A 25,284-nucleotide genomic window follows, 5' to 3' on the forward strand; every position below is an offset into this window, starting at 1 on the left:
TCTTAGTGATTTATTTATTTTAGTTTTATTATATTAATAGCTTTATTTATTTTATTCCTTAAATTATCCTGCTTTAAATTATATGTATACGTGAGTCTAATTATTAGACTATGATTTTTACTCCATTATGGGATATTTGAAAATGCAAAGACACACAGAATGCACATAATATTCAAAAATATATAGAATATCCTAAGTATAGTACTTATTATGATATTTAAGGTAATATCGTATATGATGTAATGAAGTAGTACATTTATTATTATTAAACTCTTCACGCTCCTTATTGTAATGATATGGAGCGATTTTTAAATTTAAATAGAATAGTCATTTCACTTCTGCTATTTATTTTCAAAAAATACTACATATATGATATCTCAATTACGTAGTGGAACGCCATCAGGTAGCATAATTAGAATGGCAGGAAACAGATTTATTAATAGCAAATCGTCTACAAAATGGCTGTAATTTCTACTAATTTTACGAAGCTAACTACATATGTATATAATTATATACAAATTATATTATATATGTTATATATAATTGCGTATTTAATGATTACATTATAATATGTATATTCACATAAAAAGTTCAGATGTATTATAATTAGCATGTGCCAATGAGTCTCTTCGGTTCAAATTCTCGCGGAATACACCTATAATTTACAATCTTTGATGTTAAAGGTTTTAGCCCTGTGTAAGTGCATTGCGACCAATCATTAAGTTAATGGATATCGTGTACTATGTGCTACGCTTGGTGTACCTCTTGTAATAGCAACAGCTTACCATAAAGTTACATCTGTTGATAATACAACGTTGATTAACAAACTGACGTTGATAAAGTGCAGAAGCATACTCAATCTGAAATATCCGAAGAAAGCGAACATTTCATACGTTACGACTGGATATACAAAGAGCATATCGGTAACTCAAACGAGAATTTGCAAACTCTCAGCGCGATGGGCTTGAGAAATAGATTCTGCCGTAGTTTGATTAAACAATCTTCAGAATTTCAGGTGCGAAATATTCTCACCGCTTTCTCATGGTAGCTGCGCGCAGGGGTAGTTTGGCAAACAATGCGAAGTCTGCGTATAGAATTGAATAGGAGGATTGGATGCGCGTACTGATTGAATGCTAGTTGTACGACGGAGTAAGAGATTTAAGTATGCTCGGTTTGAATGTGGAGGATGATATAGGCAGATGTTTATACTGCGTTGGAGTACTACGTTTGTACTATATTATCCTTGTATTGTGTTTCTTGTATTATGTTATTTTTCATATTCAGAATGATTACGGTGAAAAGAACAAATTTCCATTTTGCTTACAATTCGTACATTGATTCTTACATCACGTTGAATTATTTCTTTTTCTGATTTCAAATTTAATGAAAATTATTTTATACAGTTTAATTAAATTTTATTTATATCATTTCACATATATTTCCCATAATCATTACATTTTTACTAATATTTCATTTTACAGTATAATAATATTAATTTACATTACAAATAAATGGTACATATTTTACGTGCTTAATGAAAACAAAATATCCCTAGTTACGTATGTATTCGCCACTGTTATATTAGGATATACGAGAACTCATCTAAGACCAGCGGAAAAATGTTACGACAAATATGGCCAGTATGAATTTAATACTATTATGGCAGGGGTTGACAAATGAGACAGCGGCAGAAGGCCTTTCCTTTCTATCGTCGAACACTTGGGCTGGATGATGATATAGAGGTTGACCTTAAAAACGGAATTTTTAAGACCAATATCGTATGAAATCCAAGCTTTCCGATTTTTAAGATTAAAACTATATATGTTTTAGTTTTTAAAGCTTTTGTTTGAATTCTAACAAGAAAATCAATTTATTTATTTTCAACAAAAGATAACTGCGACAACTAATTATGAACAGGCTTAACCTGTTCCTTCTTTTCATAATTAAATTACCCATTTTTGGGATCTAGAAAATTATCTTTGACATGTTCTTATATTTAAGGCTTGCAGATAATCTAAATTAGTATTTTTAATTGTCACTATTACTTAATTTTCTTTTTTATGACTGTTCAGTATACATTCCACATTTTTAAGTATTTTTTTTTATTTTCCCAAAAAATACTTCAATCTCTAGACTTCTTATAGTATTTTTTAGCAACTATTGTATACGCATCTAAATCTGCAAAATTTGATTCTCATCTGTGTGGAAACATCATTGAAAAGTGGGGGATATTAGTATTAAATTGGAAATTATAAATATTCTTGTGACATGCAAAAGTCATTACAGAAGCGTAGCTCTGCTCCATCAAGAATCAATTTTCGCTCGTCATAAACCTCGAAGGCAGCAGCACATAAATTGCATTTCGTCGTATAATTCAATGAACTACTGAAACACGCGAGAAATCCGATCAAAAAAATTCACTGGTCTGTACCGAGATTATAAGTTTATAACTTCTGTAGGAATTTTTTATCATTCTATCGCTGAGAGAGCAAAAGGACAAAGAGTATGGAACAGTTTTGACATCAACGTACTATTGTAATTAGATTTCGGCGTAAGAAACAGTAAAATGTATCTGGAATATTACGAAACGATATGTTGTTTTTACCATTTCTCATAATATACGTTACTATTATATCTCTTATTTTGTAAATTCACTTTTAATTTTACATAAATTCAAATACTATTTGTATCTTTGCAAGAAACCGCTTGTTCAATAATTAAAAAATCCGTTGAAGTGACATCGCGTGCGTGTTTAAATTATGTCTGTCGAAATAACCCAATCAAATCCTACCTCTATCTCTGAAAAGAATTAATCTATTTAATTACGAATGAGCTAACGAGATGATTAAAAAGCTGTCATTTTATTTAGCAATCTAGTATTACGAAACGATATCGTGACATTGGTTGTTCAATTATTAAATCTTGTTGATTGGGTTATTCTCCCTAGAGTAGGTATAGGTTTCATTTTGCACGTGCAGTGACAGGATTTAAAAACAGTGTCCGCATTGAAACATTTGCAAATTACATAATTAGCAATCTAATAGAAAGAAAAAAATGAATAAATTGATGTATAATCGTAAAGCTGTTCGATAACATTTATTGTAAGGATAATCGTCGAAACGTATAACGTAGAAATTTTATAGCGTTGATTTATGATATGATCGGCCGTTGCTTGGCAAAATTTACGAATTGTGTTATTAAGCCCACCACTTTAATCACACTGTGGATATGAAATTTTTATGAACTGATGGAAAGCGCTAGGAAATCGTACGATACAATATTCCGCAGGGAGAGAAGATCTCACGAATTCAGATTCTCCACTTGAGGTTTGCCAGAATCTCGATGATTAATAAAATAATTCCATGAACATAGCTAGAATACCTTTACATTGGTGCTATAAAGGTTTACTTATGCAGTCTACGGAGCGGAATTTGCCTTTTCCTTGTAGACTTTTGGGGTAAATTCACGGGAGCAATGATATTACAACTTACAGTGTCATTAAAAAATTACTGGATACTTCTTTATTTTTCACAAGATGCATTAAAATTCATATATGCTAAATGTTTTATATAACATACATAATATATTCAGAAAAGGCTTATTATAAATTTCAAAAAATTTTCTGTAGCATACATAATATTTCCACACAAATTTTCCGTGGCAATCGGCAAAATATTTTTGTGATTCACTGTATATAAAAGTATTTTCTTTCTTTCTGATATATCTGATAATATTAACACTAGAACTACCACACCAGTCAAATTGACTAGTTTTACAGTTTTATTTTAAAATCTCTACTTTCCCCGCAATTATGTAATGACTTTCGCAACGATAACTAAAAAAAATAATATAATGAATTTTATTTTGTTTGTTATGTATTCAAATTCAAAATAATTTTGTATTAAAGCTACTTATACCAATACCAGTCAAAATGACTGGTACTTGTCAAACTATAAAAGGATCCTGCAATCGAACTCCAATTAACCAGTTTCGTTTTGTACAACTTCCCACACGTTTTTAAAATTTTTACTGCGTATCATTCAATATGATGATATCAGTCATCAGGAAAATTCCGGATCGATCGCTAGATCCTAACACTAGAAATACCACACCAGTCGAAGTTAATGGCTCTACAATTTTATAAATGTGTCAACCCTCATTTAGGGTTCCTAGATGGATTAATAATACCAAAAATGTACTACATAACACGGAATTGCTTCTGTAAGAAAGTAATAAATCGATAAATATGAAAATATTATATTATTACGTATCTTTTAAAGACCAGTCATTTTCACTGGTTTTGGTGGAAATAGCTTCGTGTTAACTTTCGGTAGTTCTACTGTTAAGTTACAGCATCCAGTAATTTCATTACACATGTACTTACATTTAAAAGTATCTGAGCACATTTTTTTAGAATATCATGCCACGATTAAATTCATTTCTAAAAGCCAATGTGCGATAACAAAACTGTCGTTTATAATAGTGAAATATTGTAGAAATATTTTGTTGTTTGATAAGCTCTTTAGCTTCAAATTTCTTAATTTCTAAATTATATGTGAGATTTTAATATTTTCTTTGTAGGTACTTAGCCTCATTGAGCTTAATAATTAATTTCACTGCTAATACAATACCTTGTATTAACAAGCCAATTAATTAAATGTATTCCATTTGTTCATCATTTATAATATTTAAATAATTGTCGGTCGGATGTTTTACATTTTAGTTACATCATATCTCATTTCGATTTGGCGAACGATTGAATTAACAGATATATTTGAAACTTTAATTAAACTTTCCAGCGCCAAATCGAGTTGAAATACCTATACGTTATAAGCTCTTTTCTCATAGCACTCTAATTCAAACGAATGGATTTCACAATTACCGTACTTACATTTATGACCATAACAGAATAACACATTTTCAGTTATCAAAACTTTATATACAGGGTGAGTCTGCCAACGTAACAATATCAAATAAATTAGTTTCAAAGGTTTAATAAAAAAAAATCATAAATTTCATAAGTGAACAACTATTTCAAATAAAAATTAAATACCATCGAAGGAAATATAATTTGATGTTATTAAGTGTTAATACTAGTATTAGTCTTTTTGCAGATAGACAGGGAAAATACACATGAAGGTCAACTTCGTTTTTTTTTGTCTATATCAAAACCATTAGCTTCGAAGGTATTTTAATATACTACGTCTGGCTATAGGATTAAGATCACATGCAAAAACTTCCCTCTCCTGGCTACATCGTGAATAACAAATTATCCTTGGTTACATAAATTACACTGTAATTTATAATAAATGGAAGATTACAAATACATGATAATATTATTAATACAAAATAAATACATGGAAGATTATATATATATATATATAGCAATTAAATAATTTATTATGTACCATAGCACAAGCTGACAGAGTTACTTTTTTTAAACAACCATACTTCAAATTTCTTAAAATAGCTAGATAGTATTAGAGGTCTCGAGTGATTCGTATTCTATAGTCAGTTGTTGTATACTATTAGAATATAAAAAATGATTATAAATAAAAGAGAGTCAATACTACATGCACATACTACAATACTACATGAAATGATGAATGAGGAATACTGTGTGCCGATCTCGGATGAATCTCAATCTCTCGTCCTCTGTCCAATATCGCTGACGTGCGCACTCGTTACCCAGTTCATATAGAATCGACGGTTGTCCTTATCAGTCCTATAAATCGCGATGTGGACAGATCGGCTACTGACGAAATGCATGTGGTAATTTCTACATACAGTGAAAGAGTCCTCGTTTATCATTTTTTCTTTTTGCCATCTTCAGTGGGCACAACGAATTTTTTCACGTACGTAAATTAAATTGTAATGGTTCTGTTCATTGATCGTCACTGAAACTTTTCAAATTTAACGTGGCTAAGCGATTAACAGATAAAAAGGTGTTTTTTCTTTCTTACTAAAGAAATTTTAATGTTTATGAAGGGATTACCTTATACAATATTATAGTATACGTTACACATTATCAGATAAATTATAAGACAATGTTCCGTTATACCGTTGCTTACGAAAACGAGTAAATAAGGTTACATATTGTTATAGTATCCTTGGAGAATAAAATGCCAAATGAGAGATAATCGAAGGAAGAAATTCACCTTCTGTAATATTTTAATTAATTCAGTTCTTTATTAAAAAATGCATTCATGGCTTTTGCATTCGTGAATTTTTGCATACAATGGATCATTTCACTAACGTATTCGTCGATGTATTGATAGGTTGGTACAGTGGCCACTATAGGTGTCCTTGCGAAGTGTCGATGCCCGGAAGTAGAAGCCGCGATCGCATTGAATCAATTTCGATGAATCGCTGGTGTGTTGCAAGTTGACGTTACAATTGTATAGATATGTACAATACACTCGCAACGCAGTTGTAGAAGGATTTTCTGATAAATTACTATCTTTGTCGTATGGCAATAATATAGAGATGTGTATAATACCGTGTATGTTATAAATAATATTATACATTTTCTTACAGAAGTTTGTCTTTTAACAAGACACAAATACCAACTAACAATTTACACAGTCTCTATACAGAGATTTCATGTATGAAATTTTATATGTATATATAACCTGAAGTTAATTTTTATGAAAACTAACAAATTAATTTATTTATGATTTATTACACAAATCTTCTAGGTGGTATTATAATATATTAGTAAAACGTGTCTACTAGAAAAATTAGACAGTTGATTCATCTGCTAGTGTTTACTCGTAGATATCGTGGAAAGCGTCGCATCGTTCGGATCGATAATTGAATTTTGAGATCTGGTAACCACCAACGCAATTTTGAATTAGGAAACTTAGTCTAAAGTCCATAAGCTCAGTCATTGTAGGTACCATTCAAGAGAGATGACGCAAATTGTCAATAGGATCAATTAGCAAGTTAGCTAATTTCGTCCATGTAGATCCTACAAAACGGCTAGTATAAAGGCTAGTGTTGATAGTTGAAAGATTTATTGAATAATGAAATATCATTTTATATACACTATATCATTATGCGTCTGTTCATATTACGTACATTTTGTACATTTGTGCATTTATCATAAATGCATAAAGATAGTTGTATCGTTACCAATTAAACGTGAATTGAGAGTTACGATATGTTATAACAAGTTGTAACAATTGAATACGTAATGCTATAACAAGAGATGAATTAAACAGAATTGATGCAATATTGAAAGTAATAGTCAGATAGAAAATGCTGCGAGTTATGCATACAACGGTTGCTATGCATACTTATGAATAACGCAGATATGCATAGTTATTCATACAGCCTGCATATGCATATAACGAGTTCATATTAAAAATTTCTTGGGTACGTGTGAATGATTGTTTATAATACAACAAAAAGTAGATAAAAGCATCTGCCTGTTTCAGATACAAAAAACATAGAAATTATTTATTTTAAGCAATACGTTTTAGTAATTGACAAGTGAAACGATTCTTCCGTTAAGAGAAATAAATAAATAAAACTGAAAAATTAAATCTTGCTTTTTGAATTTCTTTAGAGTTATTGTTTCAGCGTTAACGTTAATTATACAAACGTTCGAAATTTCATATCGATCGGAAAACAAGGAATTACATTTTATTTCTTCTATTTGTTATTAAATTATCGTTTCACCTTTCACTACCCGTTATATAAATATTTATCATTATACAGTGTAAGCCTGTACAGTGTTAAGCCTCCGAACTAATTAATCCTGACTTTTACCACTCGAAAGCTTTAATTATTCTAATTTTCTCAATAATCATGTAATTCTAAGAATTGCATAAGAAAGGTTGCCTGGTTCAAAAGTAAAGCTCGCAATGCTTTAAAATACAAATGAAGCGAATGAGAAAAAAGAAAGAAACGAGGAGATGCAAGGAAGAGGATAGGAAGGAGTACAAGATGAGGAGTTGGAGAGAGAAAGAGAGAGAGGGAGTGAGTGAGAGGGGAAAAAAAGGTGGAGAGAATCAGGAAGAAGCGAAAGAGGAAGGATTCATCTAAACGAGCAGATCCGTAATCCTTTTACTGCTGTGCGATGAGAGGCTTTGACGCTGACGAGCTTAACGCTTTGCGACTTTCGTAACGGTGTCAAGCTGGTCTAAAAGACGAGTCGACTAGACGTCCTACCTTTTAGACGTTAAGGTCGTCTTATTCAACGGACGCTCTGTATTACTGAATGTCCTCGTTGTTCTTCTTTAACCAAAAATTAGTCAATGAAATGTTATTGCTTTCATCACAAAACTTTTGATTTTGAAGTTCATCGCCGATATGTCATACGTTGAAGATACACGAACTGCGACCGAATGACGTATACCAGCATACATTCCTTATGAAAAAATAAGAAGGAGATATAGAATAAAATTTTTTCATTCTCGACTCAAATTTCGAGAAAATTGAGTTTGAAAATTTATCGAGTATACTTGAATATAGGTAACTCCGGGCTGTATAGGAATAAGTAATCGACAGGACGTTATTTTACGTGTGAAAATAAATCGAAAAAGTAGAATAACATTTTTCCACAAGGTGTTTTGTTCCTGAGAAAAATAAATTTGAAAATTTATCATACGTGTATACTAGATCAAATTTTGAGTAGTGAATTTCTTTCTTTTCTTTTTTTTTTTTTTTTTGTGAAAAATATTGATTTTCGAATATTTGGATTTGAGCAGTTATTATTTCTCGAAAAATAATTTTTTTGCGTCGATCGTAGATCAGATGATAGCTGTGTATGTATAAAATATAACCCCATTAGAATTTTTGATTTTGGATGAACTAAAGGGCTAATAAAATCATATCAATCGAATTTTGCGGAGCGTTCTATTTCACACGCAGTCCAAGCTGCATTTTTCAGTAAACTGGAAAAATTTGTGTAACATAATAAAAGTATAATAAAAATGTATGAAAAGTTCCAGATTAATTTGTTTCATATTATTTGTAATAAAAAATGCTAACAAATTGATATCTATTACATAAAAAGGTAGCTGTGCCTTCCTAATTAAACACGTTTAAACTCCACTTTTTTGAGAATGAAGTCTTTAACGAAAATTTTATTTGACATTTTTTACTCATTTTCGTATGTACAATGATCTTCTTGCGATTCTTCAAAGAAGTTTAATTTAACCAAATTTTTAAATTTGATTTTCTCGGAAACGAAGCGTTATATGAAAAAATGATCTTCTATATTTTCTTCCTATTTTTTCATAGTGAATCACTTCGTATCACAAATTGATTTTGAAGTTAATTGCTAATATATTATACGTTGAAAATATATAATAAAATATCATCACATTTAGTACGTCTTACGAAGATTTATTACTAATTTTTATTAATATTTGTTATTAAAATAACTAAATAATTGTTGTTAAAAAAATTGTTTGATTTCGTAACGATGGAAATTCTATATAAGTAGATACAAGTTGATGAATTATCACTAACTATACTAAAACTATACACACATGTATGTCAATCCGTAACATACATTTATGTAAGGAAAATTACGAAGAAAGTAGCGGCTTGCAAGATAAATCACAGATTCTTTAACGTATTTTTTAATATTAGAAGTTTCTTACAGGCTCTGCATATTTATAAACCACGATACGAAAGTTTTCAAAATATATCGGAAATTTTTTATCGTAAACTTTGCAAGTTTCATGCAGTATGAAATATTATTACTCAATATCTGTATACGAACAGAAAGTATTTCTATTTGGAGAAAAATATCAAATGATAAAGTACATATACGCTTGCAGAATTTTGTTAAAGTTACATAAATGCACATTTTGAATATGCGGCTTGGAAAATTTAAATCCAATGATAACAGCTATATATGAGTACATACATAGATAGCCCGATTGAATAAATCACTTTGACATGACAGTTAAAAAGTTCGAATTTAATGACCCGGTTTGCAATTCGATCATTCAAATTTTTCCCTTCTTTGCAGGTATATAATTGAAGAAAATTTCCAACAATTTAAACAAAAGCATGTAAATTTTCCATGAAAAACCAATGTAAATATAACAACGTTATGTGATACCACAGCTTCTCTGTTATATTCATCTTTTCTCTGCTTCTTTCATCTTTTCATGCTTGGCAGTCAGATCTCACACCATCGTGTGTTTCTATCACTGTAACAACATCAAAAAATTCTATCATCAAATTGTATTATGCATTACATTTATATACGTCATATCAAAGATTTTATTGCGTAACGTTGTAATAATCATAAAAACAATAGGAATACAAATGAAATGTACGAGGATGGGAAGGCTAGTATTCAACAAGCTTGAAATTTACGCTTATTATGAACCCGTGATTATCATAAAATCATTAATATCCTTTAAAAAGAATTGATTCATGAAGCATTTAAACGTTTAACGTAATATACATATATTACCGACAATGAGCAAGAGACGTTAAGTGAATTCATTTCATTTACATATTTCAGCTTGTAGCTCACGAGAGACGACTGTCAACTTCTGCCTCGCGAACAATGGCTGCAATGAGTTTAGGATTCATTGTTATGGTCACACCATGGACAATTCAGGAAGTCGTTGCAGCTTGTACCGGAAGCAAACCACCACCATTCCTCGACTTCCTTGCCACGTGGCTTGCGCTCTCCAACAGCTTCTGGAATCCGTTCCTCTATTGGCTGCTCAACAATCACTTTCGCCGTATTTCAAGGGAGCTACTCTACACTAAGGTGAGTACGATCAATTACGTTTCACGTACGTAAACCCTATGGTTTACGTTTTCCACTTAACAAGCAGTCAGGAATGTGGATATGAGTTCTACTGGAAGGTTCTATCGCACTCGTTATAAATTTATTATATTTTTATTTAAAGATATCGTGTTTCTCTTTTTAACGATGCAACCTTATATAATAATTAATGCAATAAGTACGATGTTTCTTATTAAAACTTTTTTAATCATTGTTAACTATTTATCCTGGAGGGCGAGTATACTTGTTCATACATAAATACGTCGAGCTTATCCCGCTCTGTTGATTTTTATGCCGTTTGCCGTAACTTGTACGCATACGCATTAAGTATCGATTTAGCTGTACACAAACCGGGTGTCTAAAGAAATCAGTTGCTTTCATGAAGAATGTGTAGTACATATTTTTGTCAGTTTTGTAATTTCTTCAAATCACGTGATACAATGTAGCAACCTTTTCTTTTTTATATATATGTAACTTTAGGTAGTGATATTTTACTATACATATTGTGTTTATAATATTGCTTGGAAAATATTTTCATTCCATTATATTTTCAACTCTACACTGTATATTGCTATGTTATAGACATTTCCTAATACCAAAACATGAACATGCACGTGGTCCGCATACCTCCTAGTGTGTATAGTATGAAGGGTTTAAGAGAAGCGTTTAGCTAGCAGTTTTGTGTAATATCCAACTAAATTCGTACACGTGTGAACTTATGTTATGAAAATCGCCTGCAAAACCTAGAATATATAAATTACGTGCTACGGTAAATTTGCGTATTGTGCAGGTATAATTAAAATAGATCTGACAGAAATAGACGTATTAATAAATATTGTAATAATTCTAATATGGATACGCATACATATATTCGATACATAGTAATAATGTGATTAATTTATGTTTAACTTGATAATAATTATTTAGCATTACAAATCATTTAGATATTAATGAAATAATAATGAAATTAGTAATTTTAGTCTATTTTTCCTTAACCTTTATTATACATCTTTTTTAAATCATACTTATCTCTCAGTTTTTACAAACTGTAAAATACAAGTCACTTTGTTCTTTCTACTCTCGTATTGCTTACAAATCTCATGCTAGTATACTACGCTTTTTTATCTACTTTTCTATTTTTTGTCTCTTAAATGCAACAGGTAATACACGAGTTAAACAATAATATGTAAAAGAAAAAAGGAATACACAAGCATGCTTATACAAGGTACAACTTATACGCGGAAATCGGAATTCTGAAACGTTTGTCATCGTTTATTATAATAGTATTATCACTATTAAGCTCTAAAGCTATAGAAACATATGCTTCATTCAACGATGCTTGCTGTCATATACTGACATTTTGCTAGCATTGCATGTGAATCTGATAATCCAACCAGTATTGGTTTACTGGTTGCTGGTTTAAATGACGTTTAGGCTTGCATAAGTTCGGTTTCTTAAACAAGAAAAGGTTTATAAGAATTTTAAATAATATATCAGTAAAATGCAAAGATTTAAAACAAATTCCTTTATATATATAGTTATAGAAAATGAGAAACTTAAAAAATCGTTAAAATAATAATAACAATAATTTTACGGATATCGCTGGTAAATGTCAAGTTCGAGTACTGTGAAAAGATAAGAAGTTGTGGCGACATTGAGGTTGCACGAAGAGAAGTAGGTACTCCACTCGTTCCATCCGCTTCGTCTAACTTCACCGTTAATGCTCACCCTTGCACCATGATATCCAATAAATTATTGCTCACACATATACTTCATATATATATATTGAATGTGTAATTTATAATAATAAAAACATATAGATTAATTTAAAACAAAAATGATAAATAACAATTTAAGAAGAAATTGAAACGTTTCAAATATTTCAGTAAGTTTATTCCATTGAATCTAACAATTATCTGATAGCAATAATTTTTTCGTATTTTTAACAATTAAATGAATAATAGCATGTATAAATAACATATACGGAATGTACACATACATTAAATCGTAATGAATGTATATAGAAATGATACTATATAAGGATAAAATATTTCCATTTGGTAGATGGCCTAAGAGTTTTAATCTGTGTATTATTTCAATTTATCATAAATTATTGCACGATTATTCAAAATATTTATTCAGCATATCTTCGCTGTAAATATCTCGGAGGTTTCGCATTTCGTACGATATGCGATAAAATTTGGTCTTTCACGCCCGAATGTGAGAAAATAACGGTAGAGTGGTTACGGTAAAAACGTTGTGGCACGATAAAACGTTACAGAAAACATAAGATTTATTTGATCCAATAGGCGTTAGGTAGAATGGCCCGTTTCCAATACTTTCTGCAATTTAACGATCCTTTCTTCTCCTCGGCGCTTTTCATCCTTTTCCCTTGCTGTTCACTGATTCAGCATGTCCCCGAGATACGTTATGTTGACCCTCACGGTAGCGGTCATACATCTCCGTGCTTCGACTTTACAGCCCATGAATTCCGAAAAGCTCGTTGGTGTCCCGTAAATTTTAATCTTCTGGAAACGCTTGTGTTCCTGTCCGCCACTAGCTTGCCTGTTATCGTTTAGTACAATAGTTAATTCATAGTTGATTGTTGATTTCTGTGCATCGAAATGTGTGTCTCCATTTCGATTTAACTTGTTTGTGTTCAGCATGTTTGTTAGCATAGTGGATTGAAAGAGAACGTGCACCACAAATCATGTTTCGTTTCTTGGAAATTTTATTATAACATTTTTGAAAATATTAACTTACAATATTTTTAATGCAAAGATTAGAGTAATTACGTTTGTACGAATAAATGTCAACATTTAGAAAGAATTAATTTAAAGAAGAAATTATACTATCTATATCGTCATGTAAATTACATCCAAATACATTTATATAACACTGTCGTTTTCTTGCTGTTAAGTTATAGTGTTTGAATACTGCAGCCAATATCGGCGCATATTTTACACCAGTTTCAATGTATTCGTGCAATTCGTCATTCTTAATTACAGATGAACGTGATCTGTCGCGTAGAGATTTATCACATCCGTTAAATCGTTTGAATTATTTTTGTGTTGTTCTTTCATAGATAGAGCTTGTCCCAGAAAGAATAAGAATATTTCGATGTGTGGTGAAATTGCATGACAATCGTGTAATATTTTCTGTATATTTGATCAGTTTGCCAAATCAATTCCAACGAAAAGGAAGGCTCGGACGAAAGACTTTCATAGAAAATATTTGAAACTAATTTTCTTACGTAGAATAATTTTCTCCCCGATTTTACTATGATTACAAAAATTCGTGCATACACAGAGCAGTTTTTTAATTCATTGAATTTATTACCACCTCGTACCGAAAAATATCCACGTATTCTTATGGTCAGGCAATTCGCGTGATTTGAATACCATTAAAACTTTTCTATTGAAATACGTTCGCGCCCCCGATTTTATTAAACGAACAGAGAATAGCAAAAGTTTTGACAGGTTCTATTCTACATGTATCACACGGATGAAGAATCTTGCCAATTTTCCAGTAATAATTTCGTACTAATTTATTAAAAGTATATAAATTTGAATTCATCGTATAATATGTTAAAAAATCTATCAAAGACATATGTCAAAACGTATTTTATATATTAAACACGATTACTAAAAGATACAAGTTCCAACTTTATAATACCCATCGAGTGGCTGAAAATGTACTTTTGATCTATCGATGACGGGTCATCCTGTTCTTTTACACCATTCCTTATCAGAATAGTATGAGGTCGTTCAATTTGGTCCTGGCGTACAAGGATGGATGCTTTTGCCCGTGGGCAAGCAACGTCGACAACCTTTAAGACAGAATGAGAAGGAACGATAGTGGTGAGAGTGTAAGTTCGTATATAGGTTCAGCTTCTATACAGAAGCTTATTGCCATACTTCTCTACATTCATAGAATATCCCGCTGCAAGTCCATCGTCCACAGAGCTGCGGCTTCCGTGTCCACCAATTTTTCTCTGCTCAAGCACGTTGATATATGTCCATATAGAGAACGAGCAGAGAGACTCTCATGCTGGCCCCTTCATCGCGCAAAATTTGATTTTAAAAAATGGCATCTTATTACAGCCAGGTAATTATTAGCAGACACGTTTGGGATCACTTTTGTAGTAACTACTGAATATGGTGATTTTACTCGAGGAAGATCTGCACACAGTGAAATACAAAAATATTTGAACAATTATTGTAGAAAATCGTTACACATGTGTGCTATATACATATGATTCTAAAACGTTAATGTCTTGATCTTCAGATTGTTTAGTTTCTAAACTACGAGTCAGACGAAGAAAGTTTTTCAAAATTGATTTAAAGATTATTTTATTAAGGTGCCGATACCAAACGAAATGTATACTATTACTGAATCTTTTAATAGATAATTTCAATTTATAATCTTGCAAAAAATGAATACTGTTCGTGGATATTAATTTGGCATTAGTTTGTACATTTTGGTAAAAGTTATATACTGTTGTCATAAATTCAGCGAAACAGATTTGTACTTAAAAAATACTTTAAGTTTCAATGAAGCTAGTACATGTATGTGTTATTTGATGTGGTATAGCAGAGAAATCGTGAGGCCTTATTTCTTTGAAGTGGCTAGACAAATGATCACGGTATCTTCTACTCGATATAGAGAGATGTTAGGGAATTTCCTTGTTCTAGAATTGTATCGTCGTAAAATCGATCTCAAGGGAGACATAGTTCTAGCGAGATGGAACAACAGCTCATACTGCCACAGCACCCTTGATAGTAATTCGAGGAATCTCTTCAGCTTGTGCGATTATCAGCGGAGAAGACGTTTCTCTTACTTGTCAGTAAGATTTATTTGCATTGAAATTGTTATAAAATTCAAGCATACATTTAAAAAGCCCGTAACTAGAGTCGCAACATTTGAAATCTCAAAATCTCGGAATCCTTCGAAACTTAAACTTTATTTGTATAATATATATATCATATGTATGTTATGTATATATTATGTAGATTCATGCAATTTAAAATATTCTAAAACATTAGTTAAGTATAGCAACGATTAATGAATTATCCTAACGATTATTTTTCGTTAGTGTATATATTCACGCTCATTGCCAGTGAATGTGTTGTAAATAACGTCAATTTCCAATTAAATTATCCTATAATTAATAATAACTCTGAAAACTAAAGTTTAATGATCCTAATAAATTGCATATTATTATCTTCCTACGCGAAAGTAAAATGTAATTTATTTACTTACTGCTAACCCAACTAATCCAAACAGCCTTTTCCTGCACAAATTGCAACTTTGAAGTTTCTCATCTTAAATGGTAATAGGCAATATGAAACTTCAAATTAATTAGTTTTACAGCATAGCTATTTTTCTTTTAACGATGATACAAGGCAGAAGCTTTATATTATGTTTATACAAATTTTTTGTACAATCATCCGATTATTTTATTTATTTATCTTAATACTATTAACCCGTGTTTTTGTTAGAAATCACTTTTACTAAAGATGCCAATCATAATATTCCGACAAAAAAGAAAGATACATAATTTCTGGTATATAATCCCATGCCACTGTAATCTCGTCACATTTTATGCCGTATGATCTCTTTTTTGTACGCTCGAATAATTCAGTCTAGAAAGGGAATTAGTTATGATGTTCTTTATCCCTCTATAGTTACAGAGCCAAACACTTTAATCTTGGTGCTTGTTTTCAGAATTGTCCACTTTGCATGGGAATTCGTATATATTTATAGTCATATTTATATAAGCGGTATAATCTGTTTCACGTGATAAATCATGTTTGCACTTTATCTTCCAGCACAGTAAATTCCAGTCCAATCTTTTCAACGATAATGCGTTTAAATGTTTTCACGTTATATTTCCGCGAATATCATCACCTGTAATTTATCACCGTTTTCTATAACGCTATGATAATAAATTACTAGATGAAAATTAGTGGGGCGCCAGACATTAATTCCTCACGAGCTTATTTATATCAATGAATTTTAAGCCATTAGTATTGGAAAATACGTTATTCTGCATTGAATCGAAGAAATATCAAGACATTTGACTAAGCCATCTTTTTGTTCAAATCACGTCAGAAACTTAGCTTTTAAAACTATCCTTTAACGTGATAAAGAGTAACATTGAACATTCTTCCTTCGCATTTTTAAACATTGTCGTTTGATGTCGTTTGATTGAAAGCAATATTTGTGCAGTAAAATTTTGCAAAGATATGTAATGATTTCCAAATTATGAATTTTCCATACAGAATACATTCTGAACAATCTAATATAATAATGTAGTTAGAAAGATATGGGAGTTTTAAATATTTATCTACAACCTCTGCTCAAATAAACGAAATTTAGTCTTTTTGAAGTACAAACAAAAAGGTATTAATTCTATTATTAAAAAATTTCATTTGTCAATTATGTTTTCGTATTAGTTCAAAGTCTCTACTGTAAATATTTCGCTTGTACATATTCAACAACGATTGACGTGTTGTGTGATCACGGAGCTTAAAGTCTTGCTCATCCTTGCTTTGGACTAATTTGCCAAACTGGTACCACTAGATCTCTGTTAGTCTCTGAGTTATTATAGTAGTATGTCCGCAGGATATTCGCAGATACAGAACTAATGTAATCTTCGCTAAAACTGAATAAAAACAGTAAACTATGTGATTTTTTATATCAGATAAGTAAATTAGTCGAATTCGTTTAACAAAGAATCTCATTGGAAATTTGATTGATAATTGCAGAAATTATTAACATCGATATACACAAATAATGGTTCGTAACTATTTCCTTTTCGTCACTCTGAGTATAATTAAAAATAATTTGGATTTGGAACATCGATATACACAAATAATGGTTCGTAACTATTTCCTTTTCGTCACTCTGAGTATAATTAAAAATAATTTGGATGCTAAGATCAAAGTTGTCACTATTATTGTAAGGACTTTTAATGATAGATTCGAGAAATTTCATTTGAAGTTTGGAAAGTTACTAAAACATTTCTCTTTTCTTATATTAATTCACCTGTTTACCTTTAATAGTGGAAATTCTAATAAACGAGGAAAATTTTCTGGGGCCTCTCTTAGTAGTATTTTGTACTCCTGAGGGTGAACAATGTACTCTCGAACAAAATGTTTCCCTGTAGGAACATTTGTCCATCAAAGGTTGGATATATCACGCGCTCGTGTTCCGGTCAATGGTAATTAGCAAATCCACTAATCCACAATGTTCATTTACGTGTGTGCACAATTCTCTATCTGAAGAATACAATTTGTACTACCATAATCGAAATTCTAAACGGGATAGTAAACGCTCAACACTTTTGTTAATATGATGATAAAATAAAGTTAATAAAATTGAAATTTTAATTTTACTTCTTGAAAGTAATATAGGTTCCTTTTTATGAAAATACATAACTTAAAGTTTCGTTTTAAATATAATTTGATTTGGGAGAAATTGAAGTTCTAACTTCACGAGGCAAACTAAAGTTTCAAACAATTTTCTGCTTATATTTTCCAATACTTGGTTCAATGAACATTAACTTGGTTCAATTAACTGCACCTATATTTGACATTGTTAAGTAAGTCTAAGTTAAATCCATTATTCAAAAGCGTGGTTCAATAATTCCCATGTTGAGCGTTAATAAGTTCCTAAATGTGCTTAATGATTCGATCAAGAAAGACGAATATCACAGGTTATAACTTTTCGTCTACTTCAAAGAAAGGAAATCGCGATAGTCGATACTTACATTGCCTGATCTTCAGCTATATTAACCTTTGTTGGCGAATTCACACAGAAAACTTCATGCATTATTGAAGAAGTTTCAGTATTTTACTTCGACCATTCAGAACGTAGCTGAACCATGAGACTCGAATATAAAATATTATGGTTTTCAAACGTTCTGGAATTGATTGGGGCATTATGTTCCAATTATATAAATTGGATCGACGTTATCAATTATCTGTTATAATAAATCTGAATAAAAAACTTAAATTTTTCAACTTCATAAACTTATGTTACAAAACAGCGATACGATAGAAAACAGAATTTTAAAAAGCATAAAATTTCAAAATCATTAAATATTAATTCAATTCTTGTAATTATAAATACAATACAACACAATACATTGCAATATAATAATTTCGTTCTTTTCAATGTTTAACGATAAATTTCATATAAACGCATGTTCGCGTTATCATCTCTAATTTAGCATTTTTAATAGAGCGTATCACTGATTTGAATTTTCCTTGTTTATACGCAGGTACTTTGTAGGCCAAAACCGTTGGGACCGAAACAGCATTGTTGCGCTACTAGCACAGGTGGTCTTGATGTTTGCAGTATGGGAGGAGTTGACTTATCAGGTATGTAGGAGCTTCAATTTAATAGAGAATATAATTTGATAGTAGCAAAACTATATCTATATAATGTTATGTCGACACATTGCAAGTGAAAATATGTATTAATTATGTATTAAATATGTATTAATTTAAAAATACTTCCATAGATTAAGTAAATGCATATATATATATATATATATATATATATATATATATATATATATGCATATATATATATATGTTATATAATATATATATATATATATATATATATATATATATATATATATATATATATATATATATATATATATATATATATATATATATATATATATTAATATATAGATGGCGTGAAACTTTATTGAAAGGGAAGTGGTTTAGTTTAAATACTATTTCATTTCCTCCCTAATAAAATTTCAATTTTAAATGTCTTAAGATATTATCAAAAAATTTTTCATACAACAAACTTTCTCCGTAATTATACAGTTTATTTCGATCATAAATATCTACAGTAAAATGGATGTAAATGTACAATCGTAAAGGACGTTTATAGAATCTCGTATTGCCGTATGAATAGAGCCATTCACAGAGGAAGCTAGAAATTTTAATCAGTGGAACTTCATTTATTGAAACAAAATTTTAGTTGGTACCCAATTAAACGAACTCCTATCAGCTGAATAAGCAAATATAAATTTCAGTTTCTATTATTTAATGAGAAATTATACTGAAGAGAATTATGCGATTATAGGAATTCTCCAGTTACATGAAATGTTTAGCCCCAAAGGGTTCAAATAAATGGGCTTCTAGTATAACGTATATTTCAAAGACGAAATTACAAGCTACAGCTGCAGTAAAGATCTATTACATTCTTTCATTTATAATCATGTTACGCAATTTGCTTTTTATATCACCGTATCGCTTATATAAAGTGATATTTGTAGCTTTTGTTCGTAGCGATATACTGTTTCCAGCTTTTTCTCATCCGACGTACTACTCTTTTTTACTTTCCTCTAGTCTAACGTAATAGAATTTACCCCTCAACGACCTTGAATAGACAATTACTATTCTATTTACAGTAGAGTTTACGGATATTGAGCAATTAGGGTCTTTTGTTGAATAGCGATCAAGGAGATAAAGTGCTCTTCCTGCTTTTCTCTATTCAACGTGTGCTTCGACATTTCTCATTTAACATTGAAATAAACTTCTCCGAAAGAAAATAAAAATAAACACGTTCTGGGATAAGAATTATTTTATTAAATGTTCAAAATCGTGTTACTGTATTCTTAAGAATTTATAAAGGAAGCTTTCATAATCATTCTACTTTACGTACAAGAAATAAATGGAAAATATTTACAAAATATACAATATTTTCAACAAAATACGCTATCCGTTTAGGGTCTCACACGATTATCCGTGTAAAGTGTTCAACTTTGAGCGGCTGCTTAAAACTGCTTTATGTAAATTACGCCAGCATTCGTCATTTGCATATCTCATGCATCCACTGGACGTAAGTACAGAAATATAGGTGCGTCTCCTATGCCATTTAATTTATCAACACATAAGTCTACACACGGACAAACGAAGTATTTTGAGAATACAGTGAATTTTATTCCTTACGTTAGGATTTCATTCCTGAAAACTATCATTCAAACGAGTCATGTTGATCGTACCGTGAATGAAATTTCACACCAATATACCTGTTTTATTTTACGGTATAGCAAAGCCAAATAAGTGAAATTAAACGCTTTACTGTTTTTCGTATCGAACAAGAATCGTTTGCATATTGAAATAAAATTCGCACAGGATAAAGTTTAAAAACTAATAAATGGAAGTGTTTTGATTTTTATGTTAACATTCGAAATATTAATATCAATTATTCCGCACTCTGTGAATTCCTGGCTAAAATGTTTCTGTAGATCTGTACGCCACGTGTTTATTCGGAAAACGGCATTTAAGTCACGTGTATGTAACTGCCCGCCGAGTGACAAATATTCAGCATCCGTTGAATGCAAAATATGTGAAGCACGTCCTATATGAAATGCAGATAAACATTTGACGTCTTCGAGTTTCTAAATATTCTCTAATAATTTCCAAATAATTAATTGTATATCGAAAAGTTACTTGAAAAAATAGAGCATAGAATCGTAATAAAAAATAAAACTTGTATAATAAATATATCTACCTATTTATACATTATACAGTATTATACTTTTAATTTTAATAAAGCTGGCAAGTCAGATGTCAACGTAAAGCAGCAGGCGTCTTATATTTTCTATTATGAGAGTTTTTAATTTTGAACATGTCGTAACACAAAGATTAAGGCAACATGGATATGCAGATTCCATAGTGTAGAGTGTAAGTAAACGATAACAATGGATAAGATAATGAATATTGTACGCACGCACTTGGCCAAGCATGGAATCATGCAGCGGAAGGCTGAGAATGTTTGAAAAGTCAGATTCTTTTCACAACATTGAGTATGCCATGAATGATTAATGAATGGAATAAAAACTTTCTACCAAGATTATTCATTCATGGAATTGTCATTAAGGAAGGTTGTCACGATAAAAAATTGTCCAGTTGATTTTATGACAGAAATTATACATTACATTGTAATTAAGTCTTTTTCTAGTGTAATTAAATATCTTTTCATATTTCGTACAAAATCACGCGTTTACTTTAATTTATTTATTTAGAATCCTATCCATCTCTGAGGGCTATTAGCGGCTATTTACAATTTTGTTAATCCTTATTTTGAATTTAGTTTATTCGAAATTGACTGAACCAGTCGTACATCTCCATTCTCGCAAGGACTACAACTAAACTTGGCTTCTTTCTAGTTAGCACGTGCGCCGTAATAGCTTCTCCTATAAAGAAAACTTTTATGAGGGTGATATTTACCGGATTCTTTAAAAGTTATAACTTTCACCCATTTACCTGCGTAAATTGACAAGCTTAATAGGAATGTTGAATAACTATTCACATTATAAGTTTCAACAGAAAAGTCAGTTATGAATACGGGTATCTGTATAGTGCGTTATCTTCACATGGATTACTACATTGTGATGAAAAAGGAATACACGTCAATATTTTTGATAAGCCGTATGAAGCTCTGGCGACGAACCATTCTCCTGACAATTTAGTTTGCAGATCGCGATCGTTTTTTGTTCCGTCACACAAACTTTCAAATCTTTTTAATCGGGAAGTTTATTTAAAACAATCGGAAACGATCTTTGCGCGTAGATGTAACTCTCAATCTGCATGAAAACCAACGGTTCCATCATTTTGGACGTTGAAGTTGAAATAGATGTAGCTTGGTAATCGATAGAAATAAAAGAAAGAAAAAACGGAAAATATCGGAACTCTTTTCATTCGTGAAAGGAGACTGTTTCAATCATTGGTTTATTATTATCCTTGGATAAGAAATTAAAGATACGTAAAATTAAAATGTCTGTTGTTTCAGTATTCTAAAGAATAGGATTAATATTCCTTTAAAGAAAAAATTGTAGTACTGTGTAAAACCTATTTAAACATACAAATTGATATATGTTTACTTTTTATGTGAAGAAACTAAAATTTTTCAATAAAAAGAAACCTTTAATCCAACATTATAATCGCTAAAATTTTTTGAGGAAATAAACCTTTTTTTTAGCAATTCGTGCAAAAGTATGTCAAATAGACAAATATCGTTATAGAATAAAATGGGCAAAACAATTTTATCCACAGATTCCATTTTTTACTTGTATTGTATAAACATTCGCAGTTTACTAACAATGACCTTTAACAATAACTTTATTATAATTGATTCGATTGTGACTAATCAATGAAAGAAGATATTTAAAAAATGACTCTTTTTCTTATTTAATTTCTTGTTAAGCGTGAAAGATAAATATGATGCAACTATACGATGCTAAGAAATGGCAGCACAATCCATATATTTAATGTTTTCATAATTTTCACCTTAACAAATTTATCCATATTTCATCTTTTAAGAACACTATTGTATAGCACGATGTATTACCCCGGCATAAAATGTTAAGAGAAAAAATTTCGTTTAACTACGTACTTATACTACGTTCATAATAACCATAAATATAAGAGAAGCGTAAATTAATGCGACAGAAAGATGAAACATAATTTAACGATCATTTAATAACACCGTAAGTAATAACTTTAATAAAATTTGAAAATAAAAATGAAAATAAAATTCTCAAAATGTGGCGATAAAAAGACATACGTCGTTAATTAAATAAATCTTATACATACAAAGCAACGATACTTGACGTTCTTACGTGTCTACGAGCAAACTTATTGCACAATCTGACACATCCTTCGCGTAATACTCGAAATCTTCTTTCAGATAGTTCATTTGATATAGTCTTTGGTGCGGGAGATGGTGCTGCAAATTTGTTTATTCATGCGTCAGCTAAATCAACATAATTTTCATCTTCCATTCAATCTCCGTTTTATAAATCCTATTTCAGTTTTTTGGCTTTTTCCATTTCTCCACGGGTCTGAATATCTGCATTTCCTTTCGCAAATCGTGGAAGTAATACGCAAAGCCATCTGCTCTGTCTAGAGAGAGAAAAAGATTAAACCTCTTTTCATCTGTAAAAATAACTTTTCGCCATTCCTCTCTCCAATGAATCCGTTATTGTGAGAACTGTTGCTAGACACCTGATGCTTCTGCTACTTGTCTCGCATACGAAGAAAGATTCGAGAGTTTTGTTGAAATAGAACCTTCGCCACGAGAAATTATTGCGACGGCCCGTGCTATTCCTTTTGCCGCGCGTTTCCAGGCTTTTTAATAAATCGCGAATTAGTTTACAGCTCCACGAGGGAAGTTTTTAATCGCAAAGGAAATATGTGTTAGCGACTACGAATTTCTGGGGATTTTTTAAAAAGAAATTAGGCCACGGCTATTTTCTCTTCGTACAATTTATGATAATTACTTTCATAACCGTGCACAATTTATTCGGAACCTGGCGTATTTGTGGTTCTTTGGCTTTCAATCGTGTTTTTATCAGCACGTTTTGCTCTGTTCCGGCGTTTCGTGAATATAATTCTGAAGATAAATTAATGTTAAAAATAATAAAATTTCAAATGCAGCTATTTGTGGACAGGCTTGAGACTTTTAGTGATTTGGAAAGAAGCTAGTTGCAATGTTCAGGGAAGCTGAACGTGCTAGTAAAAACATGATTGAACCATGCAAAACCATATATATATGTTATCTAATCATCCTGAAAATTTAAAATATAATATTTTTCATCTGTTTGTGGCTAGAAAAAACATGCTTGTGAATATGACCAAATCAAATGTTCGAGTGGTCCGTTCATAAAACACTTTCTTAAACAACGAAAATACTTTATGTTCTAAAAACTTCTGAATAACGTTCAATGATCTTCAAACGCAGCGACAAAACCGTTATATTTTCGCATAAAACAATACCATTGACATTGTATTTAAAATTCATTCAGCTCAATAATCGATGAATTCGTGCGTACGAAAGTGTTCATGGCACTGAATGGCATTTTAAATTTATAGACGTTTTGTATTTTACCACAGAGCGTTTTTACATATACGGCATAAATCTGTCTGTACCGTTTAACCTCTTCATTTGGCGCATTCAAAATTGCTTTACATACACATTCATGCGATTTGGACTTACTTCTACCATATTTATGACAAATTCACAGTTATTTTTAATTTTCCAAGTGAATTAATGTTTATGTAATTTCTAACGTTTAATTAATTAGCAGCGCATATATAGATATTGTTCATAAATATTGTTTATTGTTAATAAATAATTATCTGTTCTTATCTAAAGATATGTCGCATATTCAAAAGTAACGTAATTGTTATTTTCGAGTTCGTAATTTATCGCCAAGTTAATTAATTCGAAATTACTAATTTCATTGTTTGCGATATCGTATTGCATTTAAATAATAGAGCTTCGTGTACTCAAACCCGCAATACGATACATTCAATTATGATAGTTTTGATACTGTATCGATATTCAGATCCATACACAGCAATTCTGTATACACGTATACGAGCACTATTACAATTCATGTTTACACGTATGAAAATAAATATTCATTTGGCGCGAAACAAACAAAATTTCTAAAATGAAGTTTGCCTCGCTAATAAACA

General features: G+C 30.8%; 1 protein-coding gene across 9 annotated transcripts in view; it reads left to right on the forward strand.

Annotated features, from left to right (window-relative positions):
• LOC138182565 (trace amine-associated receptor 9) overlaps positions 1–25,284 on the forward strand; it is a 101,486-nt gene that overhangs the window by 62,601 nt on the left and 13,601 nt on the right. For all 9 annotated transcript variants that reach the window (XM_069118556.1, XM_069118558.1, XM_069118560.1 and 6 more), the window contains 2 exons: positions 10,493–10,747; positions 19,053–19,152. In XM_069118556.1, the coding sequence (XP_068974657.1) occupies positions 10,493–10,747; positions 19,053–19,152 (355 nt within the window). The remainder of the gene's footprint in view (positions 1–10,492; positions 10,748–19,052; positions 19,153–25,284) is intronic.

The sequence above is a fragment of the Bombus flavifrons genome, chromosome 8, assembly GCF_040668555.2.
Source record: "Bombus flavifrons isolate JBK064 chromosome 8, iyBomFlav1_principal, whole genome shotgun sequence".
In the NCBI taxonomy this organism is placed as follows: Eukaryota; Metazoa; Arthropoda; class Insecta; order Hymenoptera; family Apidae; genus Bombus; species Bombus flavifrons.